We start from the raw sequence: 24,850 nt of genomic DNA on the forward strand, positions 1-24,850 counted from the left end.
GGTGGAGAAAAGCATGTGAAGCTGCAGCTTCTTTGAGCCAGTGGTTTGAGGAAATTCATTTTGAGAGAATTGAGGAGTATGGTAAAATACAAATCAATTATCAGAGACAATATTTGCAGGACAGGCCCTGTATTAAGAAATACTAATCAGTGGCATTTCTCACAACTCCCCCTTAGCCAAACACTCTGATGGGGGGATACACCTTTGTACAACCTTTGACCTGGCTAGAACATGCATGTTAGCCACGGAGGCATGTCCAAAAAGGGAGTGACAGAAGTCAGGTATATTCTTAGAGCTCAGGGATATTCTTGGACCTACACATCCAAAAGGGAAATATCCTGATGGTCACTGCAGTGAAGGATGGGGGATTGCAGATGGGGGATTGCAGACGAGGTACTACTGGTCTGGAGGTATAACCATATTGGGACTATGGTCAGGAATGTAAGATATGTAGTTAAGACATATACCGTATATCGCTGTGTATAAAGCCATCCGAAGTATAAGATGACCCCCCTGTACATGCCTTCAAAATCGACCCAAAATCCTATACTCCATGTATAAAGCGACCTGGAATGAAGCACATCACAAGTGCGCACACAAACCTTATAAATTGCCCGTAAAATAGAATTAACTTATGATATAATAACATAAGAAACAATGGTGATTAATTTAACACCAATTAACTATGTTGTAACTAACTAGGCTTATGTTTGCTTCACATTCAGCGGGTATATTTAACAATCACTTATACATATCGTCTCCAACAGTTGTTAATGCAACTGTAAAAAAAATGGGAACTGATTTCAGCTTCACCGGTTATCACATGTTAGGTCACACGTAAGGGGTATATATTATTGTGAACCAGCAGAGCTGGGCAGTCGAGACTGAGAGTCAGAGGTACACTTTGTAACTGTGTCTCAATAAAATCATTGTGGACCCACAGACGGACGTGTCATATGTAGAAATTTATACAACATGCACCTACTGACCCTTAAATATCAAAATAGATTTCAGAGATTTCCATTTCTTTTAAATTGAACATTGTATAATGATGTCTAGTTGATGACAAAATTTGTCAGTGCCTGGCCCTTTTACAATATCTTGAAAACACTTGACCTACTTACATGTGTTGCTGTCAAAATTCGCAACATTTAGGCTACTGGCAACTTTTACATTGTATAAGACCTTCACATTTCGCGTACCGCATCGCCTAATCGATGTACTGAAATGTATGCAAATCAAACACCAGACTCCAGTAACCCCCCAGGAAGATCATGTTTACACTACTGTTTCATGTATGAGAACACTAGAAAGTATGTATTTATAAAATATTCAAGTTGGTGTTTCACCTAATGATTGATGCTGATAAATTGTTAGTTGTCGGTTTAGGTGTTTATTAGGCACCTTAATGAATTGTTAGACTGCTGAAACTTGGTAAACGTACATGTTGTAATGTTATTAATAGAAAAATCAGATGGAAAGTGGTAAAGCATATATTTTATAACTAGAAGTAGCATGGTCGAGGTCACAGTTCATTATGCATAATGTATGTTGCAGAACGGAAATAAGATCACGGTTATGTTTTGTTTATGATACTTAGTGTAGTAACTTAACAAAATGATCATGTAACTCTAGGAACACTTTATATTTGAGGTTTGTATTGTTAGGTATGTATCAGTGAGAGACTTACAGTGTTTTAAAATTACTGACAATCTAATGAAAGGCATTATAATAGGAATATTGCCAATATTTTCTAGAGCTTAAAATGTGATTTTACATGGTTATTGTTTTGATTCATTCTGTTGGTAATTCTTTATTAGTGATATTGTCACAAACAGTACTTGTGCAGGTTGGTAGGGATAACCATTGTATGCTGAACAATGTTTCATATGCAGAGGTTAAGATTTACCATTACATGTTTATGTGTCTCGTAAAATATGCGTGAAATCAATGCTAATTTATATACCCCATCTATAAAGCGAATCGGAATGAAGCACATCACCAGACCATACACAATCCCTACATTTGCAATAAACCAGGTTTGTCTTCCGCAGAAAAAAATTACATCAGATTCCTTCTGCGAATTCAGGGAAATGAACAGATAATAACAAATTAAACTTGGCCAATACAAATTTGAAATTTGAGATAAAACTTCTTTAGACATGAAGATTACTGATTAAATCGTATTTCCTGTTCTGATTGGCATTGTTTATATGCAGAAATGAAGATTACCGTGTGTTTTGTCTCGTAAACTAAGCTGGAAGTAGCAATCAGCTGTACACAAGTTTCTCGGAATCTACTGGTGATTCTGTCAAAAATTAACCATTAATATAACTTTAAAGAATTTTGATACAATGAGCTGAAGAATTGTATCTGAAACTATTATCTAATCAGGAATAATGTATTCCAATATCATGTTAGTTGCAGCTTTACTATTAATATGTGAAATAAATTAATAACCATGCATAAGCGTAGCACTTTTGTTCAGCTGATCGTTATTGCTCGATATCTTTTTGTATGGAAGACCGATGCTCCCGCTCCCGCGATTGCAAAAACTTTATGTTTTCACATATAATAGTCATACTTCAACATATATGACTTTCAGCAATTCAATGTATGGCATTTATGATAAATACTGAAACCTGTTTCTTATAAGTGGTGTTACTACATTTAGGCAAAACAACAATTGCCTTAACAAATTGTTTTTACTTGCCTTTCGTGGCAATTCATTGATCTGCCCGCTAGAGTAACTGCCCTTTATCAAAGAGAAGCTACTCTAACCCTAGTCTATGAGACGTCATATTTGTTTAGAGTCTGCCTGTCCTGTCATTGCAGTCAGATGTACACACAGCAACAAAACAAAACAAGGAAACAACTGGTTTAATTTGCCTAAAGGTTCCAAGCCGCAGATGTCAACAAGCACAGATATGGAAACTGATCCCGTTAGGCAAGTGTCCTATCTAAATTGTTTTCCAAAATTTCTAAAGTTGCCCAAACTTGGAAAATGCCTTAATAGCTATGACACAGTAAGACGTTTATTTTATTTTTTGAGTTTATTATACTTTTCTTTTATCTCAGTAGTTTTTCCAGATTCCCGATGGTTAATTCAGAGTCGATCACCGAATGACAAGAGCGACGCCATGTTTGTTTGTAAACATTGAAAATAGTCCTTACTTGACCTTTGATATTTGCATCTCTCTCCGCATATGACCCCAACGAATATCGTTTTTATCCATTGGCTTTATCCTGCTGAGAAACCTTCCCATTATATGATAATTACTTTTCTCAGTTATCAAATTATAGAATATGACAAAATAAAGAATTTTTTGTTGCATTACCAACCTGTAAGTTCCCTGGCCCATACTGCTGGTGGTGTGTCAGGTCTGAAGCAGGAGTGCTGGGGGAGGCTCCTGTGCGTGTAACATCAGGTACACTATAGCATACATCAAATGTTGTCTGGCCTGTCTGAACACTTTCCGGATCTGGAGAGTTTCTGATGCTGCTTGAAGCTGATGAGAAAGGAGAAGAACCTAAACCTGAAAAACATATACACATTATAAAAAGCAAACTATTCAAAGCAATATTTTTATCAAAGTAAAAGGGTAATACAATCCTTGAAATATCTTGCCATACATATACGTGGCAGTGTGAGTGTGAGTTTATTTGTATATATATGGTATTGGTTTTAGACAGTGTAGTTGTTGTGTTTTATTGGATTATGTACGGTACCAGTTTCCAGCCTTATTGCTCCAAGCTGAACTTGGGCTGGCCAGTTCTATTGTTTTATGGTGAGGGTCAAGGGTAATCTTTTGTTGTGCCTTTAGAGGGCAAGCTATTCTTTGCTCTCCGCTTGGTCAGTTTTATCTTCTATATACCAACACAAACAGTTTGTAAGTCAGTCTACCATATACAGATGCACTGGACAGTCACTGCATGAGACACTTATTGAGACACGTATTGTGACACATATTGAGACAGCCTCAATTCAAGATCGATAGATGAATATGCTATCTTCTTATAGGAATGTTTGAATGCTGTGAGTACAATCACTGCTGTCAAATTCCTTGAATATCCTGATGATCTGAGGAAGTTAGTTATGAAATTGCCCTATTCATACCATGAAAAGTGGAGAAATCTTGTCCTCCATGTTCGAGATTCTGGAAGATTGGTTGATTTTCAGGACCTTGTCAACTTTGTTAAGCATGAGGCTAAGAATGCAGTAGACCCCATTTTTGGAAGAGATGCCTTGAAAACTGAAGAAAAGAGTAAACCATCACCCCAAAGACTGCCAACTACATCACTAAAACCATCATTCAGTACTGATGTGGTAGGAGCTGTAAAACCCCCTAAGGATTCTCTGAAGCAACCTTCAGTTATGCGAGCCACAGTTCCTGTCAAGGCACAGGCTGAACAAGTTCCAAGTATGTATTGTGATGATCTGTCCCATTTGGTTGGTTACTGCCAAAAGATAATTTTAAGGCCTCACATTGAGAGACTATCTTTCCTGCGATCGAAGGGCTTGAATAAAGGTCACATCAGCAAGCGTTGTGCCCAGAGGGCTGTTTGCTCACATTGTAGTGGAAATCATCAGTACATTTTTCATGTTGATCGGAACACAGACGTGAAAGAATCGGAGCCAGATCTATTATCAAATTACAGCTTGCTAAATGTGTCATTTGTTGTAGGTATCAAGCACCAGCTGGTCAACCGAAAATGGCAGATCTTCCAGAGGATCATCTGAAGTCAGATACGCCCCCTTTCTCCAATGTTGGTATCGACTACTTTGGTCCATTTCAAGTAAAGCGTGGAAGAAGTAATGTCAAAAGATATGGTGTACTTTTCACCTGTATGGCTATTCGGGCTATTCATCTTGAAGAAGCTAGCTCTTTGGACACATGCATAAATGCCATCAGAAGGTTTATTGCCAGGCATGGTCCACCAAAGACTATCCGATCTGATTAGGCACCAATCTACCGGTAGTTGGAAGTAAACGGGATCTTTGTGAATCACTCTCCAGCTTTAATCAATCCAAGTTAAGTTCAACATTGGTAAATGAATGGATCGAATGGTGCTTAAGCCCTTCATCAGCTTCACACCATGGTGGCGTTTGGGAAAGGATGGTACTCACTGTTCGGAAAATCATGTTCTCACTTATGCATGAACAGGTTTTGAAGTTGGATGATGAATCTCTCAACAAACACATCTGTGAAATCGAAGCCATTGTCAATGGAAGGCCCCTTACAGATGTACCTTGTAGTCCAAATGATCTAACACCTCTAACACCATACCATCTTCTTTATTTGAGATCAGGAGAGATGCTGCCCCTGGACATTTTCCAAGGATGACGTGTACTGCAAGCATCGGTGGAGACAGGTACAATATCTAGCAGATATCAACACCAGCAGGAAAAACCTAAAAGTGTGAAATATTGTACTTGTCATGGACAATACGCCGCGCAAAGCATGGGCACATGGTCGTGTTATTGAAGTGTTCAGAGACAGAAGAGATTGAGTGAGAACTGTGAAAATTAAAACCACTACTTGTGAACTATTGCGACCAATCAACAAACTGTGTGTTATTCTGAGTAATAGTGACTGAAGGTGTACTGTGTAATGTGAAATTTTACAAAACTACACCAAAAGAGACTTAAGAACATAAGCTGTGTCTGATTGAGAAAGTGTTACATTTTAGTTTCATCCAGGATGTTTGTTTGTATGTTATCTAGACAAAGTGATTTATCTTAGTTTAATTCATAAGACAGATATATTTGCCCCTAAGGTACCAATTTTAGTAATCTTTCACTTACATTCTACAATTAGGAGGCCGGTGTGTAGTGGTCAAAATTTCACCCTTTTTCATTTAGCTTCTAAAGGGAATATTCATTTTTCGTTTCTTTTAAGTTTGTAATATTCCCATTTCGTTTAAAGTTCTAAAATTAGCATAAACTGGTCTAAAGCTACCCTTCCAAATATATAACAAGGGGAGGTAAATGCTCAGGAGTCAGGTTTTCAAGCCATGTGATCTGAGAAATCACCAAGTCAACAAGTCAAAATTTATGGTCTTAAACAATGGAAAGCCAGTTTCACAATTTCTGGCAGGTCTTCTGGCAACAATCCCTGCACATCTGAGGCGGCGACGTATGGTTTGTGAAGATATTTGTCGAAGGCCAGGAATGCTTCTTGCAGTCACTGTTGCTGGCTGGAATTGATTTAGTAGGTGTGTTGTTCGAATCCAGTTGTCTTGTCAATTATTGGTTATGCGTGGCCTGCCACTCCGAGGATGGTCTCTGACTGCATTCATCAAATTGTCTTGCAACAAAACGTTGACTCGATCCTGCTTCAAGCATACCAATGGCTCGCAGACGCTCATTTTCGGACAGGCGTGGCATTTCGTAATGTTTTTATACCCATTCTTGGGTAGTGAAATGCATGTGGCTTGCGTAAAAGTCAACTCTTTCATGGAATGCATGCTTTTCTGTAGCAGTTGCATTTTTGTGACTTGATTCCATACATGTAGTACAATATTGAAAACCAAACTTTACTTGTTTGAAAAATACACTAAAATATTGGTGTCACAGGAACTTTTGTTGTTGAGTATATTTTAACCCACTAATTATTCTATCACAAGGTTTTGAATATGGGATTTCCTAGGCAATGGTTCAATTTTAACTTGAAAATTCATCGCTACCTGTATTACTTCAGATTCTTTAAAGCAAGGATTATAGGCATAAGACTTAACAAAATGATCAAAAAACTTGGATGAGGCTGAACACAGATTTAAGAAAGATGGCTTCTAGCAATTTCGAAAAGGACCTATATAAGATTATGAATAACTCAGTATTTGGTAAAACTATAGAGAATCTAAGGAAGCATGTTGATGTTAAATTGGTCAGATCTAATGAGGAAGAAAGACTTAGTAAACTTATATCTAGTCCGGCTTTTAACAGAAGTAAGATATTTGATAATGACTTTAGCGGCACTACAAATGCGGAAGAGTAACATAAAATTCAACAGACCAGTGACTTTTATTACAATGAACTTAGGAAGCAATACGGTGACAGATGCAAGGTGTTATATACCCATACCGATTCTTTGTTGATGGAAACATAAACCGAGGATGTGTATAAAGATATGGCAGAAAAAATAGATATGTACGATACGAGCGATTACCCAAAAGATAATCCATTGAACAGCACAGTAAATAAAATGGTATTAGGTAAGATGAAGGATGAATGTGCTGGAACTCCTATTGCGGAGTATGTTGGATTAAGACCTAAGATGTATTCTATAAAGAAGTCTGATAATGGAGAGATAAGAAAAGCTAAGAGTGTTATGAAGTACCGGTATGTGGTAAAAAAAACATATCAAACAAGAACAGTATAAAGAAGCATTATTCAATGGTAGAACATTCAAACACAAGATGTATACTTTAAGAAGTGACAAGCACAGGATATATGGATTAAGAATGAACAAGACATCATTTTCCCCCTTAAATGCAAAGAGATGGATTGATAAGGATGGTGTTACTACCTATGCTTATGGTTACTTAGGGAGGTAATACAATATCGCTGGGAACTATGAGCAACTCTTCTCGTACAAATCCCCTGCCCGGTCCATCTTTAAGATAATATGGAAAAGGCTCTTTTTCTTTCATAACCAATGGACTAATGTTATATATCTTTAGAGACCATACCAGGTCAGTTGCGCGACGTTGGCCTCCTTCTAGTTCACCGGGCTGGTGTAAATACCTTCGCTTACTCTATCCTGAAGTTTTTGTTCTTTGCCTCTCCATGGTGCTGAAGTTACATTTCATTTTAATCAAATCGGATGGTTACTTCCAGATTAATCTTGTTGCTTCATTATATAGTGCTGATGCAACAGCTGATAATTGTGTTACCCATTCCGTTGATCTTAATCAATCTGATTTCATTTCAATCCCATTCTGACATCCGAATAAACGTTCTGCTAATGTCCGGTTAATTCTTTCAGCGATAGCTTGGCCACGGTGGGCATCTTTTTCACCATGCCTGATTGCGACATCATGCTTTGTTAATAGTTTAGTTACCGATCCTATAAACATGCGACCAAGATCTACTTGAAACAACTTTTAATGGTCCGCGTTTATATATGCGACCCAGTGCATTAGCTACCTCTGTTGAATCTTCCGTGGTTAAAGGTTCAGCCTCTTTGTAGCAACTAGCTACATCTTCTACGGTTAAAGCATATTTATATGCTCTGCGTCTTACCTTATCATGAGGCAGAAACAAGAGGTCAGCTTGATGAACATTATTCGTTGTGAAAATATCAAACTTTTTCCTCGGTATATAACCCTTGTTTCCTTAACCAATCCTTGCATGGCCACATCTTTAGATACCTTAGCCACAGCGGCTAGCTTTTGTATTGCTCCTATACCTTTCCAATATCCTCGTGGGCTATAGTAAATTTTATCCATTATTAAATAATAATAATCTTTCTTTTAACACGATCCATGACGATCGTTGGATCGCATCACAGGTTTTGCATAAAAAATGACCTCTGTAGTAGCATCTGGCCTAGGTGGCAGTGTGGTAGAACCCCTATTCCCTATACTACTTTCCCAATACTAGGGCTGCATGGTATTACGTGTACACTGGTAAACTGCAATATGAAATTGAAACAATTACAAATACGTTTGTGATGTACCAGTATATTAACAATGATTTTGTGTTTTCAAATTTAACTTGCTTAATTTTTTCAACACCTTAGGCGGTAGATCATCTGTATGGGCCAAGCATCAAGTCCCTGGACACCGTAGGCCGGTAGACCGGCCAAACTGTAGTCACATTAAAATAGTATATAATTTTATAAACCTACCTGTCATATCATTCATTTATTAAATCTATCACATTTCACAATGTCTGAAATACCTATTCAATTTCAATTTATCATTTTTTATCGATAGATTAAGAAATTATTCACTATTACCCGCAATATGTTATTGAAAATATAATTCTTGGACACACTTCGACAACGGGTCCACATCGAACATGTAAAAGAGCAAAGTAAAGTCGTTTCAGGCAAATCTTTAAAAATAGTATAGATCTAAAGAGTAATAAATAGAAGTTGTCAACTTCCAGCTAAGATATTATTTCCATCTTTTCGTGTGATCACGCGTAATGTAAATCAAATGACATCTCGTCTTTCGGCGCCTCGAATTCTTGGTCACGATGTTTAATGCCAAGATATATGCACGAAAAATCTTTGTCACAGCTCGTAACCTAGCACGATACATCCACGATTTCTTGCTTAAAATATTTAGTACGGCACGTTTTAACAAAAACAAAAATCTTTCGTCAAAATCTTAAATTAATCATACACGAGTACGATACAATAGCTGTAATTTGATTGGCTGCCTTAGGTCACGAACTCAAATTTGACCAATCACGAACCTGGTAGCAGATTTCGGCAAGACAGCTTCATTCTAAACCAATTTCTATCCAATGAAATCACATGTTACAACTACGAAAAGACCACAAACACTGGACCCATATACATAAATACCTCCAACATTTCTTCCTGAACCTATGAGCTGAACACATCCATGATATCACTGAGTCTAGAGCAATGATACAACTATTATTTACTGTATGTTGGACTTTACCGTTATGGTGCCTTAGACAGCTATTCTTGAGTCGAACAGCAAAGCCAGTCAGAGACAAATACAATTGTGAGTTTTGTCTGAACGTTCTGGTTTTTCCTTTTTATTTTGTAGAAAGCTAAACATTGTATGATTCTACTGTGATTCAATTTGGAGGTAAAAGAATCTTAAACTGTGGACAGAACTAAACAAGTTTTCTTCCACAATATATTGCAGTATGTATTGCAGTACAGAGGAATGTACCGCAATATATCGCAATAAGAAATACACAGCCTTACCCAATAAATACAAAATAATAGAATTCAAGAACTCAAGACTCCAGAAAATGAGGAAATATTGCCAGGTAGCACAGCATTTTTTACATTTTGTCAATAAAATAAATGTTGTGAGATGGTTGTGGGAATGTTGTTGCCAACGTAGGAAAATAACGTCACAACATTGAGAAAACTCTACACTCTTATGTTGCCACAATGTTGTCAACCAATTTTGTGGCAAACACAAAATATCGTTCACACAACAGAAAATTGTTAGCTAGGGTACTCACTTCGAGGTTCCCCACCAGCCAAGGATGGTACTTCCCATGGAGAACTACTAAAAAGTGAGTATGTCCGTGACTGAGGCACTCCTTTTCCTCCTCCATTCTGACCATCTCTGAAAGTACATAAATTTATTTATTTTTAAATAGTGTATTCCTCATGCAACATTAGTTGACATCATGCATCATATTCGGTAAGATGTGTTAAAACTAGAAATCAAACAATAGTTCTCATTTTGTAATAATTCTAAGTATACTACATCTATCACATCATAGCAATGATTTCCTGTTTAGGGTGTCAATCACACAATAAAATCTTTCAGATTTTCAACAGCCGTGCTCTTTACTTCCAGCATATCTAATAGTTGTGAGGAAAACCCTATCCTCCACAGGAAATGCAACCGTGCATGCATGTAGTGGGAAAATATATCTTTTTACCCATAACCCTCATTAACGAGATTCAGATATATTGGGGAAGTGGGAGAGACTAATTCCTGATGTAAGAGAGGTAGTATTCTTTGATATCACAGCGCCACAACACGCTTTTGTTTATTCCAACTTTTGGTTGAACCGATCCTTCTGCTTTTTCTCTTAATGTTATGGTTGCAGAATGAACTGCATTCAGTTGAGACTGTGGTGTTAACTTAATCCTTGGCGTGGTGGCACCGACCTTTGAATCCACATAGGAATATCATTCCAACTCACAGGATTGACTTTTCAACCGTACACCCTCAAATTACATCAATCAGTGAGTAATTCATACATCAAACGAACTGACAGTCAGCCGTTGTATCGTGGTGCAAGTAAGTTTGTTATAGTACATGCGCATTGTGTAAGCATTATGGCTCAGCAATATTTACCAAAGCAGTGGCATTTATAACAAATGGGACTATCAATTCCTTTGAGAATTGGACATCTACCAATCTATGCCACTCGTAGAAAAACAATTCAGAAAAATGCTCAACTTGGCTTGATGGTATGCCAGATTGCTAATTTTTGGCCTGTTATTTCAAGAAATTCTATAATCAAAAATTCAACATCCGTTACTTTTTTTTTTGCAGAAAATAAGGCAACATTATGGTTTCCAGTCTACTGGATCCGATTTCTTGGACATTGCTGATATGAAGCTACAAACTGATGAAGGTCCTGAGGACCTGTATAAGAGGGTCATGGCACTTTTCGAGGATAACTACCTGTGATATCAGACACCATGGTCAAGCAATAACTGTTGATGAACATCTCACACCTACCAAGGAAAATATGATAGTGACTTTGTGGTTGCAGTTAGTCCATCCAGGCCTCCCTTCCCTTGTGAAACAAAAATATGGAGCTGAACTCCACAACCCGACTTAAGCCTGAAATCTCCCAGGCTTTATCATCATTGCTCGATGAATTAAGCAGTATTGAGGACCCCAAGCATTTACAAGCATACACCCCTAGTGGCTACACCAGGTAAAATACACAATCTCGTGGAGGAAAGCCTGCATCCTCGAGTAAGACATGGCAATACATCCTCTGTAGGACAGCAGGGTGTCCTTCTTATAACACACACTCTGAGAAGTATTGTCGGTGCAGAGGTGCAAGGCAGATCCCGCCTCGTCCCCAAGGAGGAAGAGGAGAATGCATACCGTAGTGGTGAGGAAGAGGCTCAAGATGAAACAAACATGCTCCTCGACCACCATAGTATCAAGCGTGTCAATGTTGAACCTTCACTGTACCTGAATGCATTCTATGGAAGTCATCCTGTACGTCTTACTTTGGATACTGGCGCAACCACAAATTTGGTTCAGGCATCCCAACGAGCCCATCAGGCCGATGATGTCACCCCATTAGAAGTGGTAGGCGAGGTTCAGTGTACTCTCGGTCGTGGGGACTTGGAGTTCTAACTGGACACCCTCGTTGTGATACAGCTGGATGTAGATGTTCTTGAAGGAAATCCATTCCTCAAGCTAACAGACATCGTGGATAGACCAGCCAAGAACCAAATCATCATTGGAGAATCCAAGGTCGTCTACTGTGGCCAGCAATTAGACACAAGTGCTTACGTGCAACGTACTCAGGCCTAGATCCAGGGTAGAATAGGTCTTCAGCAACCCATGCTCGCCGTGAAAGGCGACTATGCTTATCGTAAGAAGCAACTAACAGGATCGGGTGGTCAGGCTCTGTGACTTGGTTGATGCTTGTCATCGTATCCCAATTGCGTGGATCGATGCTCACGACATCAATCACATCTGGTCCAGACTCGATTATTTACAGATTGCCGTCACATAGCTGAAATATTGCTGAGTTGTGCGTTAAACAACAAACAAACAAACATCATCAGGCTTTATACTTCAACCTCATCTGTTGTGTAAACATCAATCTATCATAATTCAACCTTGTATTATCAACTTTGTATTACAAAGACCAAGTGCTTTGCTATTTAAAACGCAATCCTAAATAAGCTCCACCCACTGTGATTGATCCTGACGCTCAAACACGACTGATTAATTTTTTTATGATAAAACTACAGAAAATTTATTGACTTATAACAAGATATGAAGCCATTTGTGGTATCCAAGGTTCGTCATTCAAGTTGATACGAAGTTTGATCTTCATATCCTCATGTTTGTTTTTAAAAAGTAGTACAAAGTAGTAATGCAGTCATGAAGATCACATTGTTATGTATTACATGTTAATGATTTGTCATGATCTAAAACGCCGCTTTTAATAGTATTCCAGTTAGTTGCATGAGGTGTAACCATGCCGGCATCCCTAATTGTGTTAACTGGAGGTCTTCCTGCATCTTCAGGGTATGGTCCAAGCAGCTGTGTAGGTGTTGTTACTGATAGAAGGAAGAGTCTGATGTTGCTGGCTCTGGATCCATTCAGTGATGCATACATCTTGGCGTTTCATGCAAAAGAGGAATCAGCCCCTTCAGCATCAGAGGGATCTATGGCCAAACAAGAACGATGTTTGCCTTACAAGCAAAAATGGAAGAAGACCCATTCCCACCTTTGGGAAAAAGTTCCTGGAACATACACAGGACCAAAAGCAAGACTGTGCACGCTGAGTATAGGAGAGTTTTCTGTATTTTTACTGAACCATAGACATTACAGGTATGTTACAACACCTAATGTAAAAATTGCTCTTAACAACCGACAACCTTTAATGTAAATGTTAGGGTTTTTTTATATAAAAACGGTTAATATAATCCACATGGACCCTTATAGTAAAAGAATGTTATAAACAAAGTTTGAGTGGAAATATAGGGTACTTTGTGTTATTTTCACATTTTTCATTGTTTTTGCTCGGTTTCTAATAATTATTTGTTATAAGCGACAGTGTGAGAAACTGACTTTGCTCAGATCTGAGAACAAAACTCCCAAAGTTGACACTGTTTTAACATCAGAAGTCACTAAAAAAGAAAAGCCTACCCTACTACGATCAGTAGCTATTACTAAAATTCAAACTACCTGGGATAGGTGGGCCCATTTATACACTGATGGATCAAGGAATCCTATCAACAACAGCGATGGTTACAGGATCCATATGAACAGCTCTAAACCCCAAGCACATTTGGTTCGCCTGCCTGATGGTCAGTATTCACTGCTGAATTGGAGACATTTCATCATGCACTCAAACTTATACCGGAACTTCCGGAAGCAAAGGCAGTCGTCCTATCAGAGTCGCTAAGCGCACTTCAAGCCATCAGCGGCAGAAACTCGAACTCCAAGCCAAACACAGTCTTCAGAGTGACGAGTGAAAGCTTTAACAACTAGGCTACCTAACCGCCCCCTCTCACATAGATATTCATGGAAATGAGAAAGCAGACACACTGGTGAAGCTAGCTCTAGACAAAGCGGAGATACAGCCTATTCTCTTCAGTAAGCTAGAGATAAAAAGCAAAATCAATGCTTCAAGTCAGCAATGGCCGTTGCAGAAATTTGACCAATACTTTTTAATATTTAGAAAGCTGAGAATTTGTGCATATTAAACATACTTTGAATGATGTATATATAAAAGGCTACCTAGTAAATAGTTAGGCATTTGGGCTGCTTAATGTCATCAGAAAAATTACTAAATGTGAATATATTACACAAAAAAGGCCCCTTATCTGGAAAGTACCTCCTGGATAAGCTTACTTGAGTAGTTTCTAAGAAAACGTGTCCCAACACTATGCACCAAGTAAAATAACATGGATCAAGGGCAATAACTCTGAAAAAATTCACGGGACCAATTTTCGAACTCAGTCTTGACAAGCATCTCTATAAGCATGCAAACTTTCATTGACTTAACTTCAGTAGTTTCTGAGGAAACTTGTCCCAATTTCACACAGTATGCACTAAGTTGAATCAAGGGGCATAACGACACCAAATTTCAAACACATTTGAGATCATGACCAGTATAATCAGTGTGTAAAATTTCATTTCTCTGATTACTCCTGCCCCACTTTGTGGTGCTTACAATGTGTGAAGCCCTTTTCTGTTGACCCCTGCCATGATATTGCTGCAATATTGCTAAAAGCGGCATAAAACCATATTCACTCACTCAAGACTGGTTCACACCAAAGGTGTGCTGTATTGCTGAGCAGGCACCTGTTCTGGGTTTTCAAGATAAGTTTACCATGAGAATTCTGCCAAGTTCTCAACTAAATGACAAAGAATATGGCAGCTCCAGTCAGCACTTAAAAAACACATGTAGGGCAACAATGTTACCTATTTTCAATCTGGGTCTAGTTGCAAGTTGTGATTAGTGCACTGTGAGAAGCTGAAACATTATCTTTGTGTAATAAGATTGTTAGACTTACATACCTTCTGTCTGAACTGAACGTCTCGGGTTTTGGTGTACCCTGAAACAAGAAAAAAGGCTTCATGTCATTTTATTTTACTGATCATTCATATATCATATGATGATACTTTGTATATTGGCCAGATTTTCAATCCTGTTAAAAACAGCTTTATCACTGCTGTCATGATAAAGCAAAAAAAAGGTGATTTTCAAGTATTTGCAACAACAGAAGCTACCAATTTTACTTCTTTTTCCTTAATGCCCCAGATAATTTTTTTATAAACCTCCTACATGCTTGCGGTACCTCTTGAGGGTTTCTTGAAATGGTTGAATTTCCCCTGACAGCATATCAGTTTAAATGTAATCCCCTTGCAGTCTGGTTACAATCATTGTAAACCCTCCTATGAGGAGTTACTGATACTTCTATACTTATAAATTTGTACTTGGTGTTTCAAATGTCCAATGTTCTGAAATCAAGACAAGAAATGAAAGTTTTCATTATGGATGACGGGAATCAAACCCACAAGGTTACAGGGGCAGTGATAATCCACATTGATGCTAGGCTGAGTGACCCACAAGATTACAGGGGCACTGATAATCCACAATGATGCTAGCCTGAGTGACCCACAAGGATAATCCACAATGATGCTAGCCTGAGTGACCCACAAGGTTACAGGGGCACTGATAATCCACAATGATGCTAGCCTGAGTGACCGACAAGGTTACAGGGGCACTGATAATCCACAATGATGCTAGGCTGAGTGACCGACAAGGTTACAGGGGCACTGATAATCCACAATGATGCTAGGCTGAGTGACCGACAAGGTTACAGGGGCACTGATAATCCACAATGATGCTAGGCTGAGTGACCACAAGGTTACAGGGGCACTGATAATCCTCAATGATGCTAACCTGAGTGACCCACAAGGATAATCCACAATGATGCTAGGCTGAGCGACCTACAAGTTTACAGGGGCACTGATAATCCACAATGATGCTAGGCTGAGTGACCCACAAGGTTTCAGGGGCACTGATAATCCACAATGATGCTAGGCTGAGTGACCCTCAAGTTTACAGAGGCACTGATAATCCACAATGATGCTAGGCTGAGTGACCCTCAAGTTTACAGAGGCACTGATAATCCACAATGATGCTAGGCTGAGTGACCCTCAAGTTTACAGAGGCACTGATAATCCACAATGATGCTAGGCTGAGTGACCCTCAAGGTTACAGAGACCTTTTTACCTCAATACTACCATGGTGGAGCTTTGTTATCCTGTCAAAGATGTAACAAAAAGTCTACAAGGGTATCGTCACTGCATTGTTTTTGTAGTCTACATCTTCTTCTCCACTGGATAAACTTGTTGCATTGGTAGTCATAAATGAGGGAGGATGAAGGTCTCCACAATCTTGCAACAGCCGTAGAGCAAGATTCAGAGATGCCAGAGGCCTGCATCTTCTGCAAGAAAATTACCAGGCGAGTTGGGATGAAGGCTGGGAAGATTGTTGCAAAGTAAGTCTGACCTCTTCTGAGAAGATCTTCAATCAACAGAAATCAGAGCCTGGGAAACCCTGTCCTGCTTGGCCAGATTGGCGCAATCAGGATGATCATGCAGACTGCTACTTCCAGTTTCCAAATCACCTTGTCTAGGAGTAGGGGTGTCACAATAAATTGAAATATTGATATATTGCAATTGGTAAGCACCAGGTACAAGAACATTTTAAGTTGTAAACTAAATGCTTACTAATTGTTGATATTTATATGGATGAAGGATGCGTTGAGTTGTTTGTGAAATTTAGCGCCATTGGTATGCTTGAAGCAGGATCGAGTCAACGTGATGTTGCAAGACAATTTAATGTCCACAGAAACACCATTTGGTGTTTATGGCAACATTGGCAACAGATAAATGCAGTCAGAGATCATCCTTGGAGTGGCAGGCCACTCGTAACCAATAATCGACAAGACAACTGGATTCAAACAACACACCTACTAAATCAATTCCAGCCAGCAACAGTGACTGCAAGAAGCATCCCTGACCTTCAACGAATATCTTCACAAACTGTATGTCACCGTCTCAGATGTGCAGGGATTGTCGCCAGAAGACCCACCAGACGTCCCATTTTGACAGGAAACCACCGTCAAGCAGTGGTGCAGACAGTGTCTACGCTGGACGGCCATGCAGTGGGGACAAGTTCTATTCACTGATGAGTCTCGTTTTCACCTCAGCCACGGCAATGGACGGATTTGAGTGTAACGACGTCGAGGTGAATGTTATGTCAATCATTGTGTCATGGAAGAAGATTGGTTCAGGGGCGGCAGCGTTATGGTATAGGGTGGGATTACAGCAAGACAGAGGGCACGTTTGATAGTGGTAGAGGGAAATCTCAATGGACAGCGCTTCCGCGACAAGATCATCGTCCCTGTTGTTCTACCGTTTTTGCGTCGTCATCGCCCAGGCATTACCTGACATCAACATGACATGACAACGCCCGCCCTCATATTGCTCAACTTGTTCAGGATTCTCTTCAACAAAACAATGTGAATGTCATCCCCTGGCCGGCTCACTCCCCTGATCTCTCACCAATCGAGCACATGTGGGATGAGATGGATGGGCGCCTTCGACGTCAACCAAGTGTTCCACAGACACTCCAGGAACTTCTAAACATGCTTCAGCAGATATGGACAGATATCCCATAGGACTTTGTGCGACGCCTGGTCTATTCCATGAGACGAAGATGTGTTGCTTGCATCGCAACCAGAGGTGGACACACATGCTATTGATTTGTAAATTGACATTTTGGCATGTTCATGTTTTTTATGAAATCACGCATTTTCTGAAGTCAGTATGGCAAAATAAACCATTTGAACACTTACAGGAGTCTTTTATCTGTTGCAAACCGAAATTGTTTCAGATTTGGTAAAAAACTTAACTTTGCATTAAATCTTAATCAATGTCACAGGAACTTTTGTTGTTCAGTATAGACAGATGGATAGATACATGCACCCTGCAATGTTTGTTCATAATTCCAACATTATCCATTCTTACTTCAGCATGACCTTGAAATGTTGAAGTGTGTCTTGTTTCCATCATGACTGGAGTAGGAGGCTAAAACACAAATAGTCACAGTGAGTGCAACAATTGATGACATGTCTTGAAAGCGATACAGAGAAAATATATAATGTTTTTGAAAGGCAACATAATGTTTCACACATCATGTTATATGATTACTGTGAAACAAATTAAACATTCATACATGAATCAGACATGATGTTTGCTGGTTGCTGGGTTTTTATTCTTGCTATCACATAACCCTTAAACTCTTCATTCTCTAACTGGACAAGCTTTTGATCTGGATCTTTTCATTTGATATGTCCACTAATTTAAGTTTGTTCAAATCAATCAATATCTTTCTCATTCTGAGAGACCAATTGCATATATAGTATAAGCTATGAAAGTGACTTTTTTAATAGGGACTGATTGGGATGGCTTTTGAAAAAAAGTCTTTCTTCTGACTACCATTTCATACAAATCCATAATTATCTTTCAAAACTAGAGGTGTTTACAAGTACATGTACTTGAAAAAGCACAAGCACCCCCCTTAACTGCCATTTCGTTAAAGCTCCTGAAATCTTAACATACCATGTACTTCCAGTCCAAAACAATACTTCCAGAGCTTGACCTTCATTGAGACAACTTGAAATCCAACATTTATCCAAATATCAGGATTGTAAAGCTGATGTGCATAATTAACTGGCGATGATTATTTCGCAATAACCTCAAAAATGACGTTGATCTGTGAAAGCTGTCAAATTCCAAGAAAACTAATAAGCAGTTCCCATTAACGCGACTGCTAAGTCATCGGTGTTTAAACATTGACCTTTGGACTGCCCACATAAATAAATTTAACTGACAAAGTGTTATGACAATTAAGATGATGTACAGTGAACTCATAGTAGCTGACTAACTTAAAGATGGAATATATGCTGACATGCCATATAATAATATGTCTTTTGTAATAAGCTTATACATGCAATTTACTGAGATGATGAGGAAATCTAAAAAATACCTGTATTGTACGTGGGTTGAAACCTCCATACATGCTGGCATTTATTGGATGCTGGCCAGGATCTTTATGGAGAGGGGCAATGTTTGATGTTCCATATGTGGGTGGCGGTCTCATTGGAGCCCCAGTGACATTCGAGTATCCAGGTGTTCCTGAAAAGGTAGGAAAATTTGGCATCCTAGGTGTTCCAGAGTGTTGTGTCTGAGCCTTAGGGGATGTTTGAACTCTTTCTGTACCTGGGGCTTGAGAAAATGCAGTTTGTTGACTTGGTGGAGAAATCTGACTGTTCAAGTTTGTCTGTTTTGCAGTTGTCATCATTTGATTAGCCAGTTTCATGACTTGGAGTAACTGACTGGGTGACATATTGTGGAAAGGCTGCCCAGGAATAGGTGTTTGTGCCAAAGCTGCTCGCAACTGCTGCTGTGCTGCTGGTGATAATGGTAAAGCTGGAACATCTGCAGCTGTTACATTCTGCGGCAGACCAGGTCTTGGAGATTGCATTCTGAACATGTCCATTTTTGGATAAGGCAGTCTTGGTGACGGGGTATGATGAGACAGCCCTTGTGAAACACTGGTAGCACCTGGCTGCTGTTGCATTGGTGGTGGAGAGTGGCCTTTGATGTTAAATTGTTCGTGCAAGTGGGACAGTTGCACATTAGTTGTAGATGCTGCACTGCCAGTGTAGTTACTCTGGACTTGTGGAGAAGGGCTGACCCTGGGCACAGGCACAAACTTTCCTGGCCCAGGTAAAGTGGAAGGTTGTTGCTGTGCAGTTGGTGATGAGTATCGCTGATATAATGGTTGGTTAGGAACAGTCTTCACACTACCATGCTTCATAAATTGGGGTTCACTTGTGGGGATGCCCAATAGATACTTTGGTGATGATTGTCCAGATGAAGTCTGTGAGATGCCTTTGGTATCCTTTTCAGTAGATGGAAGCTGTAAGCAAACAGGATATGACACAACAAGTTGGTAAAAGGCATCACTTGAATTGCAATACACCTCACAAACGAAGTGTCCTAATTAAATTAAACTAAAGCAAATATTATTCATTTAACCCCATGAAGTAATGTTTGTTTGATGATTTGGCCTGAACTAATAAAAAAGTTGTAATAATACAAAACTGTCACATAATTGCTATTCCCTGCACTTCTGAGGGTGTTTATTGATTTCATTTAATTACGACACTTGTATTTTCAGTTCGTTGTTTACCTGTATTAAGCGAAACAAATATTTTTTGTTGGAGGAAAATCCAATTATGGGTATATAAGGATATAAGGAACTTTCAGTCATAGCTTTTTGGATGGATGCTCGTCTAAGGCAACGAGAACACATCTCCTGGACATACTATTCAATAAGACAAAAGTTATGTCTACATAGTTTAATAGATTCAAAGCTTTTAGATAAATGCTAGCCTAAGGTGTCAAGATCCCATCTCCCAGACATAATATCCAATAAGACAAAAGATATGTCTACATAGTTTTATAGATTGCCTTGAACTATTTTATTTAAGTAAATCTGTCATCACCTATATTAGAATAACATTCAGCAATTACTTCAATTTAGACTCACAAGGATTAGCCCCCATACAAGCTTGCCTATAGTGATACCATAATCTCTTTCCAAGCACCCAGTAAATATGTCAACAAGATTAGTGCCAGTCCAACAGGATTAACAGGATTAAGTATTCACCTCTGTCTAGCCATTCATTAACCATGAGGCACACCCCATCATATATCAACCAATCATATTCCTTTTCATTGTTCTAAGTTTTGTTCAATACATACAGAAGCAAAATGTTAAGCAGAAGGGGTTTGACGCTCATACCAAGCAGATCTCTCTCCCACAGCCCAGAGGGTTGTAGCGACTCTCTGTGGCACCCTCTGCTATATTTTAAAATATTGTAAATTGTTCATCGTTAATTGTTCTTGTAAATAAAATCGTGATTAGTCTCCTGTGACTCCATCTATTTGCTGACTAATCCCCCCAAGAAAACCAGCACACCATTTGGAAGGTTTTGTTCATCCTAATAGAACCATAATAATTTCCCAAATGAGAAGTCTTGCAAAATAAGTATGATTAATATTTTCAACAGAATTCCTCTTAACTGCCAACATATCTAATAGCAGTGAGGAAAACCAAATCCTGAAAAAACATCCCACACATACACATCCCAGTCGTCACCATGAACAATGGGTCAAACACTACCTGAATCTCTTGCGATTTGGTCTCATGATGTTTGCAGCATACTCATTTTCTTTCTTGAGCTTACAGGCTGGTGTAACTGTGACGTGGGTATGGTTGGCTGGGTGGTCAGCGTGTGAGATAAGTATATATATATAGAATATATTGCAAACTCTTAAACTTATCTGATCTTACATTGTTGGAAGGTGGCGCACAGATACCCGAGCCTCTAAACAGACCACAACCATGAGACGTTACACAAGGAAGCTGGTTCAAAGCCATGGTCCAATCCCCTAAATGTTACAAGGCTTTTTAGCATAATAGACAGACTTGTGTATGTGTTGCTTCATAAAACCCCTTTGCGCTACTGGGACAGAATGTGATCTTGTGAGCTGCCATCTCATGTATTCTGTGGTTTCTCTCAGGATGTCTATCTATTGAACGACCAGATAGCTTTGGACTTGGGGAGCCCTAAGCAGCCACGACTTTAACTTATCCCATTTATGAGAGGGGGTGGATCACCTTTCTCTAGCCGGCAAATTCTACAAGGCAGGCCACACACACTATGATCCAGAGGAAGTTAGGTGAGCCAGCTAGGCATCCCTTTTGACACTTTGTCAAAGCTATCAATCACAACCGCAACAATTGAGAAGGAGATGAGGAAACGATCGACCATACCCATACAGGTCTTTGGCAACTGAGACATAACCTGTATAAGACAGAAGTTAACAGGTAGTAGATCTGGGCAACATTTAATACAAATGGTTGTACCTAATGGGAACTCATCTGGGAACCCGACTGAACCAATAATAAATAAGTGAAATAGATTCAATTATTTACTGCTGTATTTAAAATGACCCACAATTCCTGAAAAGGCTGGTGCAAGTATTTTCATCTGCCCTGACAGGCTGCTGTCAGTTGCTGGGCCAACACAAGTGGACCAAACTAACGGAGTCACTGAACAGTATGAGGCAAACACTGTGACTGATTTCTAAAAGCAACCTTCCATTGTAATGTGCAGTTGCTTTGAAACGCCATGATAGAAGCGACTGCCCTTGTTTCATGTGGATTAGAAGGTGGTAAACCTGCAGAGGTGTAAGCTCATAAAATCACAGATCGCAACCAGAAGGACACCATTGTCCCGGACACTCAAGTGGTGTGACTGATGTTGGTTTTTAGAACCCTTTCAGAAGATCCTTATGGCTCTGACAGGGCAAAAGGAGTGATCTAGGAATCACTGAATTAAGAGAAAGCCAAATAAATATCTCGATCAGAACTCTTCCTTGTATCGGTATGGAGGTACAGTCGTTCCTCGCAATAACACCCTTCACAATACCGCGGATTCAGTTAAGCCGCGGCGTAATCACTGGCTCCCATAAATTTCAAGCTGTTTCCCATTTGATTACATGTATTTGGTGAGAATTCAGAGATGACCTAATAAAATAAATGTCCAATCAACTATGAACACCTAGTTTGTTTTATTTGTTAAAAACGCACGATTTATGTTCTCCATATCTAGGCCTAATTTGGATCCGACTTCCAACTTCATTAATTTAACTTCAATTGTTAAACAAATATTTACCTTGTTAGCAAGTTGTTACCCTCTCATATGTTGCAACAGTGAGTAATTAATGAGATCAGAGCTGTGTACTTTCATGAAAAGTTTTGAACATCAAGCGTGCCGTGTGTTGTTCACTGGAATAACTACATGGCAGATGTGTATGTTGAGGCTTAATCTCGAGCAACTTCCGGACAATAACCAGAAAAAATCGGAATCACATCAATAAGTTAACAATTACATAGTCGTTGAAGGAGGAGGAAAGACTGAAGGGATTTGTGTTGGAGACAGAAGACATCGGAGGCCTTGGCATGAAGGAGGCAAAGACGGCATACGATCAGACACTCGCCAAGGCACTGTTTGCGTGGTTTACACAATCCCAATATGACACCCATCTCTGGCGAAATAATGAAGATTCAAGCCCAGAAGATGTCCAGGGATATTCACGGACCAGACGATCCATTCAAGGCCAGCAGTGGATGGCTGAGGCGCTTTCAACAATCAGAACAATTAGAAGGCCAGGACTTGAGCAAGTGTACAACTATGACAAGACTGGCCTTTATTACAAGATGCTGCCTGATAGAACTTTGGCCATGCCTGAAGACAAACACACAGCTGGCTTCAAGAAGGAGAACAACGAATAACTGCTTCTGACAAGTCACAAGACAGGGAATCACAAATCCAAGCCCCTGATCATTGGCACGGCACAGAACCCACGATGTTTCCATCACCTGAACCGATCATCATTGCCTGGATGACCACTGCAATCTTTCAGGACTGTTTTTTCATAAGTTTGTCCTGGCTGTTAGAGATCATCTACGTCTCTCCTGCAACCAATGGACCAAAGGATAATTCAGGCTTTCAAGCCACTACAGAAGATGGCTTGTTCATTCTGCTGTTGAGTCAGGACTGTCTCCTTTAGACTTTTTAAAGACTGTGACCATTAAAGATGTCATCACAACATCCCTTATGGCATGGCAAAGTGTTAACCCTAGAACAATTGAGAACTGTTGGAATAAGGGCCTTTATTCCCTGTAAGCTTTTGCCGTCTCGGATAAAAATAATGATGATTTCAGCTTTCAACCGGAAGATGTCACTGACACCCTTAAGCAGTATGAAGATTACACGGCCGAATATGCAACATACAACACCCTCGTCCCCACCCCCGAAACTGTGCTGCTGTACAACACTATTGACCCCAACCTGCTGTATTCAGAATGCAAAGTGATGGTCAGCTAATTGTCAATGCCATGAGCAGATTAACCACAGATCATGAAACAATAAAAGACTGTGTGCCTGCTACCCCAGTGTCTGAAGTCCTGGCACATTTGCTGAGACTTTGAAGAGACAAGCATGGAATTCAAAAACACAGAAAAAACTATGTTACTCTTTAAAGATGCTTAATGTGCAGTGTGAGACGCTTTGCTGATGAAGTACCCGTAAAATCTCATAAGGTGGGAAATGTAATTCGATCAACTGTTGTACATGTATATTTGTCTACAAACAGGTATTGTCTAATTCATAAAGTCATGAAATGTAACTATATATATATACTGTGATAGATATTTGTATCTGTTGTCATATACTTTTATTTTATCTAATAAATCCTGTGTGTTGTATCACTTCCATCGTGTTTCTATACATTCCTATGGTAAAAGTGACATTCTCCGGATTTTAATGCGATCAACCAATCATTGCCTTCCTTTTTATAAACAAATAGCTTATGGGTGATGTGATTGCCTTGGCAACTCGCTCCATTGTTTGATAAGATGTGGTGAAATTAGCACGAAACTGGCACATCTGCAGAGTTATATTGCAACATTGGTTTTTAATATTCAACTCACATGTTATTTAATACCAGCACATTAATTTGCAGTCTGAATTAGTGTTTAACGGGCATATCTGTCTAGAAAACCGTGCATAGTCGCTTCGTTCAGAAAATGGCTGAACGTCCATGCAGTCGGCAGTTTGTAACTTAGCGCTGATCCAAGTAAACATTATCTTATTCATGTATATCTTACCATATTTGCATTCAAATGGTCCCAGCAGTCAAAGTAGTTAACAATAATGGGATATCTAAACTTGTACAAAAGATTGATCTT

The 24,850-nt window shown here is 39.3% G+C and overlaps 1 protein-coding gene across 5 annotated transcripts in view; it reads right to left on the minus strand.

The window, feature by feature from the left end:
- Nucleotides 1–24,850, minus strand: part of LOC139459484 (nonsense-mediated mRNA decay factor SMG7-like) — a 179,722-nt gene that overhangs the window by 10,609 nt on the left and 144,263 nt on the right. For 2 of the 5 annotated variants that reach the window (XM_071240925.1, XM_071240924.1), the window contains exons 19-23: nucleotides 19,010–19,945; nucleotides 17,989–18,048; nucleotides 14,965–15,002; nucleotides 10,181–10,287; nucleotides 3,343–3,536 (exon numbers count right to left, since the gene is read on the minus strand). In XM_071240925.1, coding sequence (XP_071097026.1) covers nucleotides 3,343–3,536; nucleotides 10,181–10,287; nucleotides 14,965–15,002; nucleotides 17,989–18,048; nucleotides 19,010–19,945 — 1,335 coding nt within the window. Of the gene's footprint in view, nucleotides 1–3,342; nucleotides 3,537–10,180; nucleotides 10,288–14,960; nucleotides 15,003–17,988; nucleotides 18,049–19,009; nucleotides 19,946–24,850 lie in introns of those variants that run through there. The other 3 variants (XM_071240926.1, XM_071240929.1, XM_071240928.1) reach the window with 3 other exon arrangements.

Source organism: Haliotis cracherodii, unplaced genomic scaffold (assembly GCF_022045235.1).
Source record: "Haliotis cracherodii isolate W230 unplaced genomic scaffold, xgHalCrac1.p SCAF_13, whole genome shotgun sequence".
Taxonomy (NCBI): Eukaryota; Metazoa; Mollusca; class Gastropoda; order Lepetellida; family Haliotidae; genus Haliotis; species Haliotis cracherodii.